The 12,393-nt window shown below is 52.2% G+C and overlaps 1 protein-coding gene across 1 annotated transcript in view; it reads left to right on the top strand.

Annotated features, from left to right (window-relative positions):
* Positions 1 to 2,905: 2,905 nt before the first annotated feature.
* apba1a (amyloid beta (A4) precursor protein-binding, family A, member 1a) overlaps positions 2,906 to 12,393 on the top strand; it is a gene marked incomplete at both ends in the record, with an annotated part of 31,015 nt that continues 21,527 nt past the window's right edge. The window contains one exon of the mRNA XM_080499224.1: positions 2,906 to 4,444. Coding sequence (XP_080355350.1) covers positions 2,906 to 4,444 — 1,539 coding nt within the window. The remainder of the gene's footprint in view (positions 4,445 to 12,393) is intronic.

Below are 12,393 nucleotides of genomic sequence, written 5' to 3'. Positions count from 1 at the left end.
TGCTTTCCCTGCTAGCTTAATTGGAGTAGGATGGGCCACTTGTCCTTAGGCCAGTCTGGTGCTCCAGCAACTCTTTTAAAGGCAGTGGGAATCAACCTCTGACTCACGAAAAATTGACACCAAAGCAGAATTTTTGCCGACATCAAAACTTTGTTTTTCTAATTTGGTCTGTCAGTTTAGTGGTCCATCACATGTGTGTGCTAACTGCCTGGCAGAGATCCTCATTGCTTCTACTTAAAGCTGCCATAGCGTGACTTCCTTTTCTGCTTCTATCTGTAGTCTGCGAACCTGTGATTTTCAGGCCATAATCTGCTTTACAGTCTCTCTACTGGGCCTCTATCTGAAGGTGAGCTAATTGAACTTCAGCTTTTGCATCCTCACCTGAACCACTTGACTATATAGAGAAAGGTTTAAAATGAGGCAAAATTGCAGGAGGAACCTCAGACACAAGTACACCACCCTGAAGTGTAGCTAAGTTCGCTCCTTCCACCTGGCCAGTAAACAAAGGAGAAGCACATGGCCCCAGAGCAGGGGGGTCATCAGACACGAGATGGGCTAGGGCAACAGAAACTTCAAGGGCGTTTAACTTGATCAATTTGTCAATTAGCTCATTTTTAATTTCCCTTGTAAGCCAAGCAATTGTATCGGAGTGTTAAAGTGTGCTGCAATACACAACAGATCATCTTTCCAGCACAAATCAATCTTCTCAAAGTAGGATCATCAATGACTTGTGCCTCATCCACAGTGGCTCAATGAATTTTGATTGTCAATCAGCTCTGGGAGTAAAAAGTTCCAGGACGAGCTTTCACTCTTGTTACGTCTACTTTGGTGTGGAAGTGAAGAGACGTAAACATGACAATCAAAAAAGGTGAAAGGAGTCAAAGGGGAGTGACAAAAGAACAAAGATTTATTAAATATTCCAAAACAAAACAATTGTGGAGGAGGTTGGGACTGGGGGTTGTGCCAAACATAACTGTAAATCCAATAAAACCAGGCCTTATGACCTCTCACCTATATCAAACAAAACTTAACCAAAAGCCTGACTGACTTATCTAAAACCAGTGTTTAATCAAAAGTAAATGCAATGATGGCACCAACCCGATAACCTCGTGTATTTAACAAGGGGATACCTGCGTGAACGAAACATGTGCAGGAGGTCAAACTGCTCACACCTGAGAGCAGACAGAGGAGGAGGGAGGGGAAACAAACCCGCTCACATCCCAGGCTTCACTATTATGCATGCTGGGCAAGTAACAATGGCACCGTATGGCACAGTACGGCACAGTATGACACAGTACAGAACAGTGTGGCACAGTAAGTCACAGTACGGCACAGTATTACCATACTATTTTATGTATAGTATTACCATACTGTACCGTAATGCCATACCGAACCCTCCTGTGCCTTGCCGTACCATACAATACAATAGTGTGCCATACCATGCCTTGCCATACCATATCATATTGTGCTGTGCTGTGCGTACTGTACCAAGCCGTGCCATACGTACCATACTGTGCCTTATCATACAATACCATACCGTACAATACTATACCATGCGTACCGTACCGTCCTGTGCCATACCCTGCTGTATGGTGCTGTGCCGTGCCGTGCTGTACCGTGCCGTGCTGTGGCATTCCCTGCCGTACCATGTTGTACTGTACCGGGCCATGCCATGCTGTACCACACAGTACCATGTGGTATTGTACCAGACCCTACCATGCCGTGCTGTACTGTACCGTACCATGCAGTGCTGTGCCATACCATACACATATACCGCCACACACTGCGCAGTGTCTACTAGTATTTTAGATAGTGCTTTGAGTCCTAACGGTGTGTATTATCAAGTCTGGGAAAACACTGACTCGCTGTTGCATTGCATTGTTCACTGTTTGTTGTTCATTCATTGTTCGTTGTTCATTGTTCATTGTGTGTTGTTTGTTGTGTGTTGTTCATTATTCATTGTGCATTGTTCATCATGCTGTGTTCACTGTGTTGTTTGTTATGCGTTTGTCATTGTGTGTTGTGTGTTGTGGGTTGCTTGTTGTGCATTGTTTGTTGTGTGTTGTTCATTGGACGTTGTTCGTTGTGCGGTGTTCGCTGTGCGTTGTTGTACATTGTTCGTTGTACATTGTTCGTTGTGCGGTGTTTGCTGTGCGTTGTCTGGGTTTCACTGTGCGTGGTTTGTTATGTGTTGTGTGTTGATCGTTGTGTGTTGTTCATTCTGCATTGCTCATTGTTTGTTAATTGTTGTGCGTTGTGTGTTGTTCATTGTGCGGTCCTCATTTTGCATTGTTCGCTGTGCATTGTTTGTTGTGCGTTATTTGTTGTGCGGCGTTTGTTGTTTACTAGTAGTACAACTACTACTGCTAGTACTACTAGCAGTACTAGCAGTAGTACTACTGCTAGTACTGCTACTATAGTGACAATAAAAGGGGAGCAGAGTGGAGAAATGGTCCTGGTTTACATGCTGAGAGCAAGTCGGGCTGAAAGCGTCAATGGACGTTGAGGCATTGATTAATTTTCTGTGGTTTCTTTGTCTCTGAATTCTAATTACAAAATATACCCGGGTTCCCACACTAGTTCCCACACTGGGTTCCCACTCTAGTTCCCACACTGGGTTCCCACTCCAAGAGGCAATGAGATGGATCTTGCAATCAACATAAGCCATTATCTAATCCGCTCCTCTTCCAGGTTCTGGTGCAATGTGTGTGTGTCCTGAAGCACCTGAGGTCAATCAGGTGCTCTGCCACGGCAGGAATCTGCTGACAATCATAATGTTATGAAAAGCCTTTTCCCCCTCATTTAGCTTTTCTCAATTTCTATCTGTCTTTGTCAGGATTGTACGAGAAGTCCTACTGAAGATGGTCTAGTAGTACCGCACTGAAACCAAAACCCCCAGGCAGCCATGAATCCCCAGGAGATGGAACTTGCTCAGGAGGTGATGGAGGAGACGGATGCCAGATCTCGCCACCGACACAACCACAACAGCCGCTCCCGTAACTACAACGATCAGGAAAAGCGTTACAGGCGTTGCGACACCTCTGGAGGAGGAAGTTCCAGCGGCCGGTCCAGGGTCCCTGACCAACGCCGGTCGCAAGACGAGCATGACGAGGAGCTGGCTCATGGGGTTTCGTCTCCACAGCCCGTTCAGCCCATCCCCCGACCGGCGGTGACACGTTACCGCAGACAGGGGGACAGCGAGGCCCGGATCCGAGCCCAACAGCAGAGGCATAGGCAGAGGCAGCAGAGGGAGGCGGAGCGAGCTCAACAAGTGGCTCAGCAGGGGAACCGGCGCCATGCCGACACCAGCCAAGAGGACGAACGAGAGCGGGACGACTCGGTGTTGGCCCGGTCAGCCAGCACCGAAAGCGGCTTCCACACCCATACCGACCGGGCGGAGGGGGACGACGGTCTGGTGATGATGTCTCTGGAGCAGCCAGACGGGGAAGACGAGATGGAGAATGATAGTCTTCAGCTGCAGCCTGAAGCAGAGGGGTATACTGAAAGTCCAGAAGCTGAACAGCAACATCACCACCCACATTCCAGTTATCCTCTCCAGCTTCCTGTCCTGTCATGTGAACCTTATTCTGACATCCAGAATCTCCAAAGAGAGAATGTCACAAAGGAGATACTGAATGCTGGCTACTCCAACTACGTCTACACGCAGCCGCTCAGTCAGTCCGTGCAAATGGACAATGTTCAGGCTGCTGAGAGTTCACAGAATGTAGATATCGGACTTGAAGCCTATTCCGAGCCCTATGACATCTACTCATTGTCGGAGCATGTTTACGAGGAAATCTGTGATACCCCAACATCGGGATCGGCTTCTTTAGGTGGGGTAAATGATATGGAATCCGTCCAGCAGAGACTGGTGCAGGGCCGGGCAGCAGGAGGAGATTACCACCAGCAGGAGGCGGTGGGATCCCGCCTGCGTCATTACGACGAGCGCTCAGACGGGGAATCTGACAGCCCTGAAAAAGAGGCTGAGTTTGCGCCTTACCCTCGTGCAGATAGTTGCGACCAGGAGGAGGACATCGACACCATTGTTGCTGAAGTCAAAGAAAGTCTGAGCTCTCAGAGCCTTGGTCACCCTGCAGAAGACACTATCGAGGAGGAAACTGAGATCCTGCCACAAGAAGACAAGCCGCAACCCAACATCCAAACTAACGCTGAGATAAACCACAGAGCTGCCAGCCACAGGAAGTCACCCAGACAGCCGGCAGGAAGTCCTTCAGAGGAGAACGCAGCAGTGAGGAACAGTCAGGAGAAGAGGGACGCCATATCTCTGGCCATCAAAGACATTAAGGAGGCCATCGAGGAGGTGAAGACAAGAACAGTGAGGTCTCCTTACACACCCGACGAGCCCAAGGAGCCCATCTGGGTAATGAGGCAGGATCTCAGCCCCACCGCCGAATGTGACCTGCCACCTTCTCTTGGAGGCGACGTAAGTTGATCATTATTGTCTTTTTTTAATATTATAGCGGTTCATTTCACTGAGAGTCCAAATATATCTCATGTGGTGTCGGCAGTTTGCATTGGTGACCTCTGGTCGACTGCCATCAGAAATGTTTTAGGGCGACCAACCGACCAGCCGGCCAGGTCAAGGCCTAGAGGTCTGACAGCCACCCGCTTGAAGGTTTCACCTCCTGGGTGGTCAGTATCAGGCCGACTCGCCGTCTCCGAGTTAACCAACAGCAGGTTTTTGTCACAAACCAGGATGGGACCCAAAAGCAGACCAGTGACCAGGTTCAAAACGTTTCTATTGAAAGTCTGAGAGACAAAGGTTTCCAAGGGTTGATCCAGGTGGAGGTCAGAGGGTGAGCTAAAGTCTAATCACCAGACAGAGAAAGCAGGTAACTACAAAATACTTATGATTAAGAAACATGGAAGACTTCACAAGAGTATTACTGGAGCAAACTGAAATATTTCTTCCTTTCATGACACGATGAAAAACTCCATTGAAGTCCAATTCCGGATTGGAAGCCAAAACTCAAGAGCAGGGGTCAGAAAGTCTCCCACACTGATTTATCTTCGAGGTTTAGCTGTTGTAACTTCATTAACAGTGATCAGGAATGCTGACGGTGTAGAGTTTTACCTTGTTGTCACCATTCAGACTCTAACACAGCAGATCAGTTCAATCACTGTACTTTTATTGACAAGAAAGTGACTATATACACAAAAACCAAATACACTGAGCTATTCACATGGTGGAAAAGAAGGTGGTGGAGAGGAAGAGAATGGTGGTGGAGAGGAAGAGGATGATTGTGGAGAGGAAGAGGAATGTGGTGGAGAGGAAGAGTTTGGTGGTGGAGAGAAAGAGGAAGGTGGTGGAGAGGATGAGGAAGGTGGTGGCGAGAAAGAGGTTGGTGATGTAGAAGAAGGTGGTGGAGAGGAAGAGGATGGTGGTAGAGAGGAAGCGGAAGGTGGTGGAAAGGAAGAGGATGGTGATGTAGAAGAAGGTGGTGGAGAGGAAGAGGATGGTGATGTAGAGGAAGGTGGTGGAAAGGAAGAGGATGGTGATGTAGAAGAAAGTGGTGGAGAGGAAGAGGATGGTGGTGGAGAGAAAGTGGAAGGTGGTAGAGAAGAAGAGGAAGGTGGTGGAGAGAAAGAGGTTGGTGATGTAGAAGAAGGTGGTGGAGAGGAAGAGGATGGTGGTAGAGAGGAAGCGGAAGGTGGTGGAAAGGAAGAGGATGGTGATGTAGAAGAAGGTGGTGGAGAGGAAGAGGATGGTGGTGGAGAGGAAAAGGAAGGTGGTGGAAAGGAAGAGGATGGTGATGTAGAAGAAGGTGGTGGAGAGGAAGAGGATGGTGGTAGAGAGGAAGCGGAAGGTGGTGGAGAGGAAGAGGAAGGTGGTGGAAAGGAAGAGGATGGTGGTGGAGAAGGAGAGGTGGTGGTAGAGAGGAAGCGGAAGGTGGCGGAGAGGAAGAGGATGTTGGTAGAGAGGAAGAGGTTGGTGGTGGAGAAGAAGGTGGTGGAGAGGAAGAGGATGGTGGAGGAGAGGAAGAGGAAGGTGGTGAAGAAGTTGGTGGTTGAGAGGAAGAGGATGGTGGTGGAGAGGAAGAGGTTGTTGGTGGAGAGGAAGAGGAAGGTGGTGGAAAGGAAGAGGATGGTGGTGGAGAAGAAGGTGGTGGAGAGGAAGAGGATGGTGGAGGAGAGGAAGAGGAAGGTGGTGGAGAGGAAGAGGTTGGTGGTGGAGAGGAAGAGGATGGTGGTGGAGAGGATGGTGGTGGAGAGGAAGCGGAAGGTGGTGGAGAGGAAGAGATTGGTGGTGGAGAGGAAGAGGATGGTGGTGGAGAGGAAGAGGAAGGTGGTGGAGAGGAAGAGGTTGGTGGTGGAGAGGAAGAAGATGGTGGTGGAGAGGAAGAGGTTGGTGGTGGAAAGGAAGAGGATGGTGGTGGAGAGGATGGTGGTGGAGAGGAAGCGGAAGGTGGTGGAGAGGAAGAGATTGGTGGTGGAGAGAAAGAGGAAGGTGGTGGAGAGGAAGAGGAAGGTGGTGGAGGGGAAGAGGTTGGTGGTGGAGAGGAAGAGGAAGGTGGTGGAGAGGAAGAGGATGGTGGTGGAGAGGAAGAGGAAGGTGGTGGAGAGGAAGAGGTTGGTGGTGGAGAGGAAGAGGAAGGTGGTGGAGAGGAAGAGGATGGTGGTGGAGAGGAAGCGGAAGGTGGTGGAGAGGAAGAGGTTGGTGGTGGAGAGGAAGAGGATGGTGGTGGAGAGGAAGCGGAAGGTGGTGGAGAGGAAGAGGTTGGTGGTGGAGAGGAAGAGGATGGTGGTGGAGAGGAAGCGGAAGGTGGTAGAGAGGAAGATGATGGTGGTGGAGAGGAAGAGGTTGGTGGTGGAGAGGAAGAGGATGGTGGTGGAGAGGAAGAGGTTGGTGGTGGAGAGGAAGAGGAAGGTGGTGGAAAGGAAGGTGGTGGAGAGGAAGAGGAAGATGGTGGAGAGGAAGAGGATGGTGGTGGAGAGGAAGAGGAAGGTGGTGAAAAGGAAGGTAGTGGAGAGGAAGAGGATGGTGGTGGAGAGGAAGAGATTGGTGGTGAAGAAGTTGGTGGTGGAGAGGAAGAGGTTGGTGGTGGAGAGGAAGAGGATGGTGGTGGAGAGGATGGTGGTGGAGAGGAAGCGGAAGGTGGTGGAGAGGAAGAGATTGGTGGTGGAGAGGAAGAGGAAGGTGGTGAAGAAGTTGGTGGTGGAGAGGAAGAGGTTGGTGGTGGAGAGGAAGAGGATGGTGGTGGAGAGGAAGAGGATGGTGGTGGAGAGGATGGTGGTGGAGAGGAAGCGGAAGGTGGTGGAGAGGAAGAGATTGGTGGTGGAGAGGAAGAGGAAGGTGGTGGAGAGAAAGAGGTTGGTGATGTAGAAGAAGGTGGTGGAGAGGAAGAGGATGGTGGTAGAGAGGAAGCGGAAGGTGGTGGAAAGGAAGAGGATGGTGATGTAGAAGAAGGTGGTGGAGAGGAAGAGGATGGTGGTGGAGAGGAAAAGGAAGGTGGTGGAAAGGAAGAGGATGGTGATGTAGAAGAAGGTGGTGGAGAGGAAGAGGATGGTGGTAGAGAGGAAGCGGAAGGTGGTGGAGAGGAAGAGGAAGGTGGTGGAAAGGAAGAGGATGGTGGTGGAGAAGGAGAGGTGGTGGTAGAGAGGAAGCGGAAGGTGGCGGAGAGGAAGAGGATGTTGGTAGAGAGGAAGAGGTTGGTGGTGGAGAAGAAGGTGGTGGAGAGGAAGAGGATGGTGGAGGAGAGGAAGAGGAAGGTGGTGAAGAAGTTGGTGGTTGAGAGGAAGAGGATGGTGGTGGAGAGGAAGAGGTTGTTGGTGGAGAGGAAGAGGAAGGTGGTGGAAAGGAAGAGGATGGTGGTGGAGAAGAAGGTGGTGGAGAGGAAGAGGATGGTGGAGGAGAGGAAGAGGAAGGTGGTGGAGAGGAAGAGGTTGGTGGTGGAGAGGAAGAGGATGGTGGTGGAGAGGATGGTGGTGGAGAGGAAGCGGAAGGTGGTGGAGAGGAAGAGATTGGTGGTGGAGAGGAAGAGGATGGTGGTGGAGAGGAAGAGGAAGGTGGTGGAGAGGAAGAGGTTGGTGGTGGAGAGGAAGAGGATGGTGGTGGAGAGGAAGAGGTTGGTGGTGGAAAGGAAGAGGATGGTGGTGGAGAGGATGGTGGTGGAGAGGAAGCGGAAGGTGGTGGAGAGGAAGAGATTGGTGGTGGAGAGAAAGAGGAAGGTGGTGGAGAGGAAGAGGAAGGTGGTGGAGGGGAAGAGGTTGGTGGTGGAGAGGAAGAGGAAGGTGGTGGAGAGGAAGAGGATGGTGGTGGAGAGGAAGAGGAAGGTGGTGGAGAGGAAGAGGTTGGTGGTGGAGAGGAAGAGGAAGGTGGTGGAGAGGAAGAGGATGGTGGTGGAGAGGAAGCGGAAGGTGGTGGAGAGGAAGAGGTTGGTGGTGGAGAGGAAGAGGATGGTGGTGGAGAGGAAGCGGAAGGTGGTGGAGAGGAAGAGGTTGGTGGTGGAGAGGAAGAGGATGGTGGTGGAGAGGAAGCGGAAGGTGGTAGAGAGGAAGATGATGGTGGTGGAGAGGAAGAGGTTGGTGGTGGAGAGGAAGAGGATGGTGGTGGAGAGGAAGAGGTTGGTGGTGGAGAGGAAGAGGAAGGTGGTGGAAAGGAAGGTGGTGGAGAGGAAGAGGAAGATGGTGGAGAGGAAGAGGATGGTGGTGGAGAGGAAGAGGAAGGTGGTGAAAAGGAAGGTAGTGGAGAGGAAGAGGATGGTGGTGGAGAGGAAGAGATTGGTGGTGAAGAAGTTGGTGGTGGAGAGGAAGAGGTTGGTGGTGGAGAGGAAGAGGATGGTGGTGGAGAGGATGGTGGTGGAGAGGAAGCGGAAGGTGGTGGAGAGGAAGAGATTGGTGGTGGAGAGGAAGAGGAAGGTGGTGAAGAAGTTGGTGGTGGAGAGGAAGAGGTTGGTGGTGGAGAGGAAGAGGATGGTGGTGGAGAGGAAGAGGATGGTGGTGGAGAGGATGGTGGTGGAGAGGAAGCGGAAGGTGGTGGAGAGGAAGAGATTGGTGGTGGAGAGGAAGAGGAAGGTGGTGGAGAGGAAGAGATTGGTGGTGAAGAAGTTGGTGGTGGAGAGGAAGAGGAAGGTGGTGAAGAAGTTGGTGGTGGAGAGGAAGCGGAAGGTGGTGGAGAGGAAGAGATTGGTGGTGAAGAAGTTGGTGGTGGAGAGGAAGAGGTTGGTGGTGGAGAGGAAGAGGAAGGTGGTGGAGAAGTTGGTGGTGGAGAGGAAGCGGAAGGTGGTGGAGAGGAAGAGATTGGTGGTGGAGAGGAAGAGGATGGTGGTGGAGAGGATGGTGGTGGAGAGGAAGAGGAAGGTGGTGGAGAGGAAGAGATTGGTGGTGAAGAAGTTGGTGGTGGAGAGGAAGAGGAAGGTGGTGAAGAAGTTGGTGGTGGAGAGGAAGCGGAAGGTGGTGGAGAGGAAGAGATTGGTGGTGAAGAAGTTGGTGGTGGAGAAGAAGAGGTTGGTGGTGGAGAGGAAGAGGAAGGTGGTGAAGAAGTTGGTGGTGGAGAGGAAGAGGATGGTGGTGGAGAGGAAGCGGAAGGTGGTGGAGAGGAAGAGATTGGTGGTGGAGAGGAAGAGGATGGTGGTGGAGAGGATGGTGGTGGAGAGGAAGCGGAAGGTGGTGGAGAGGAAGAGGATGGTGGTGGAGAGGAAGCGGAAGGTGGTGGAGAGGAAGAGATTGGTGGTGGAGAGGATGAGGATGGTGGTGGAGAGGATGGTGGTGGAGAGGAAGCGGAAGGTGGTGGAGAGGAAGAGATTGGTGGTGGAGAGGAAGAGGATGGTGGTGGAGAGGAAGAGGAAGGTGGTGGAGAGGAAGAGGTTGGTGGTGGAGAGGAAGAGGATGGTGGTGGAGAGGAAGAGGTTGGTGGTGGAAAGGAAGAGGATGGTGGTGGAGAGGAAGCGGAAGGTGGTGGAGAGGAAGAGATTGGTGGTGGAGAGAAAGAGGAAGGTGGTGGAGAGGAAGAGGAAGGTGGTGGAGGGGAAGAGGTTGGTGGTGGAGAGGAAGAGGATGGTGGTGGAGAGGAAGAGGAAGGTGGTGGAGAGGAAGAGGAAGGTGGTGGAGGGGAAGAGGTTGGTGGTGGAGAGGAAGCGGAAGGTGGTGGAGAGGAAGAGATTGGTGGTGGAGAGAAAGAGGAAGGTGGTGGAGAGGAAGAGGAAGGTGGTGGAGGGGAAGAGGTTGGTGGTGGAGAGGAAGAGGTTGGTGGTGGAGAGGAAGAGGAAGGTGGTGGAGAGGAAGAGGATGGTGGTGGAGAGGAAGCGGAAGGTGGTGGAGAGGAAGAGGTTGGTGGTGGAGAGGAAGAGGATGGTTGTGGAGAGGAAGAGGATGGTGGTGGAGAGGAAGCGGAAGGTGGTGGAGAGGAAGAGGTTGGTGGTGGAGAGGAAGAGGATGGTGGTGGAGAGGAAGAGGTTGGTGGTGGAGAGGAAGAGGATGGTGGTGGAGAGGAAGAGGTTGGTGGTGGAGAGGAAGAGGATGGTGGTGGAGAGGAAGCGGAAGGTGGTGGAGAGGAAGAGGTTGGTGGTGGAGAGGAAGAGGATGGTGGTGGAGAGGAAGCGGAAGGTGGTAGAGAGGAAGAGGTTGGTGGTGGAGAGGAAGATGATGGTGGTGGAGAGGAAGAGGTTGGTGGTGGAGAGGAAGAGGATGGTGGTGGAGAGGAAGAGGTTGGTGGTGGAGAGGAAGAGGAAGGTGGTGGAAAGGAAGGTGGTGGAGAGGAAGAGGAAGATGGTGGAGAGGAAAAGGAAGGTAGTGGAGAGGAAGAGGATGGTGGTGGAGAGGATGGTGGTGGAGAGGATGGTGGTGGAGAGGAAGAGGAAGATGGTGGAGAGGAAGAGGATGGTGGTGGAGAGGAAGAGGAAGGTGGTGAAAAGGAAGGTAGTGGAGAGGAAGAGGATGGTGGTGGAGAGGAAGAGATTGGTGGTGAAGAAGTTGGTGGTGGAGAGGAAGAGGATGGTGGTGGAGAGGATGGTGGTGGAGAGGAAGCGGAAGGTGGTGGAGAGGAAGAGATTGGTGGTGGAGAGGAAGAGGAAGGTGGTGAAGAAGTTGGTGGTGGAGAGGAAGAGGTTGGTGGTGGAGAGGAAGAGGATGGTGGTGGAGAGGATGGTGGTGGAGAGGAAGAGATTGGTGGTGGAGAGGAAGAGGAAGGTGGTGGAGAGGAAGAGATTGGTGGTGAAGAAGTTGGTGGTGGAGAGGAAGAGGAAGGTGGTGAAGAAGTTGGTGGTGGAGAGGAAGCGGAAGGTGGTGGAGAGGAAGAGATTGGTGGTGAAGAAGTTGGTGGTGGAGAGGAAGAGGATGGTGATGTAGAGGAAGGTGGTGGAAAGGAAGAGGATGGTGATGTAGAAGAAAGTGGTGGAGAGGAAGAGGATGGTGGTGGAGAGAAAGTGGAAGGTGGTAGAGAAGAAGAGGAAGGTGGTGGAGAGAAAGAGGTTGGTGATGTAGAAGAAGGTGGTGGAGAGGAAGAGGATGGTGGTAGAGAGGAAGCGGAAGGTGGTGGAAAGGAAGAGGATGGTGGTGGAGAGGAAGAGGATGGTGGTGGAGAGGAAGAGGTTGGTGGTGGAGAGGAAGAGGATGGTGGTGGAGAGGAAGAGGTTGGTGGTGGAGAGGAAGAGGATGGTGGTGGAGAGGAAGCGGAAGGTGGTGGAGAGGAAGAGGTTGGTGGTGGAGAGGAAGAGGATGGTGGTGGAGAGGAAGCGGAAGGTGGTAGAGAGGAAGAGGTTGGTGGTGGAGAGGAAGATGATGGTGGTGGAGAGGAAGAGGTTGGTGGTGGAGAGGAAGAGGATGGTGGTGGAGAGGAAGAGGTTGGTGGTGGAGAGGAAGAGGAAGGTGGTGGAAAGGAAGGTGGTGGAGAGGAAGAGGAAGATGGTGGAGAGGAAAAGGAAGGTAGTGGAGAGGAAGAGGATGGTGGTGGAGAGGATGGTGGTGGAGAGGATGGTGGTGGAGAGGAAGAGGAAGATGGTGGAGAGGAAGAGGATGGTGGTGGAGAGGAAGAGGAAGGTGGTGAAAAGGAAGGTAGTGGAGAGGAAGAGGATGGTGGTGGAGAGGAAGAGATTGGTGGTGAAGAAGTTGGTGGTGGAGAGGAAGAGGATGGTGGTGGAGAGGATGGTGGTGGAGAGGAAGCGGAAGGTGGTGGAGAGGAAGAGATTGGTGGTGGAGAGGAAGAGGAAGGTGGTGAAGAAGTTGGTGGTGGAGAGGAAGAGGTTGGTGGTGGAGAGGAAGAGGATGGTGGTGGAGAGGATGGTGGTGGAGAGGAAGAGATTGGTGGTGGAGAGGAAGAGGAAGGTGGTGGAGAGGAAGAGATTGGTGGTGAAGAAGTTGGTGGTGGAGAGGAAGAGGAAGGTGGTGAAGAAGTTGGTGGTGGAGAGGAAGCGGAAGGTGGTGGAGAGGAAGAGA

Source organism: Blennius ocellaris (genome assembly GCF_963422515.1).
Source record: "Blennius ocellaris genome assembly, chromosome: 7".
NCBI lineage: Eukaryota > Metazoa > Chordata > Actinopteri > Blenniiformes > Blenniidae > Blennius > Blennius ocellaris.
This window is presented reverse-complemented; position numbering and strand designations above follow the sequence as displayed.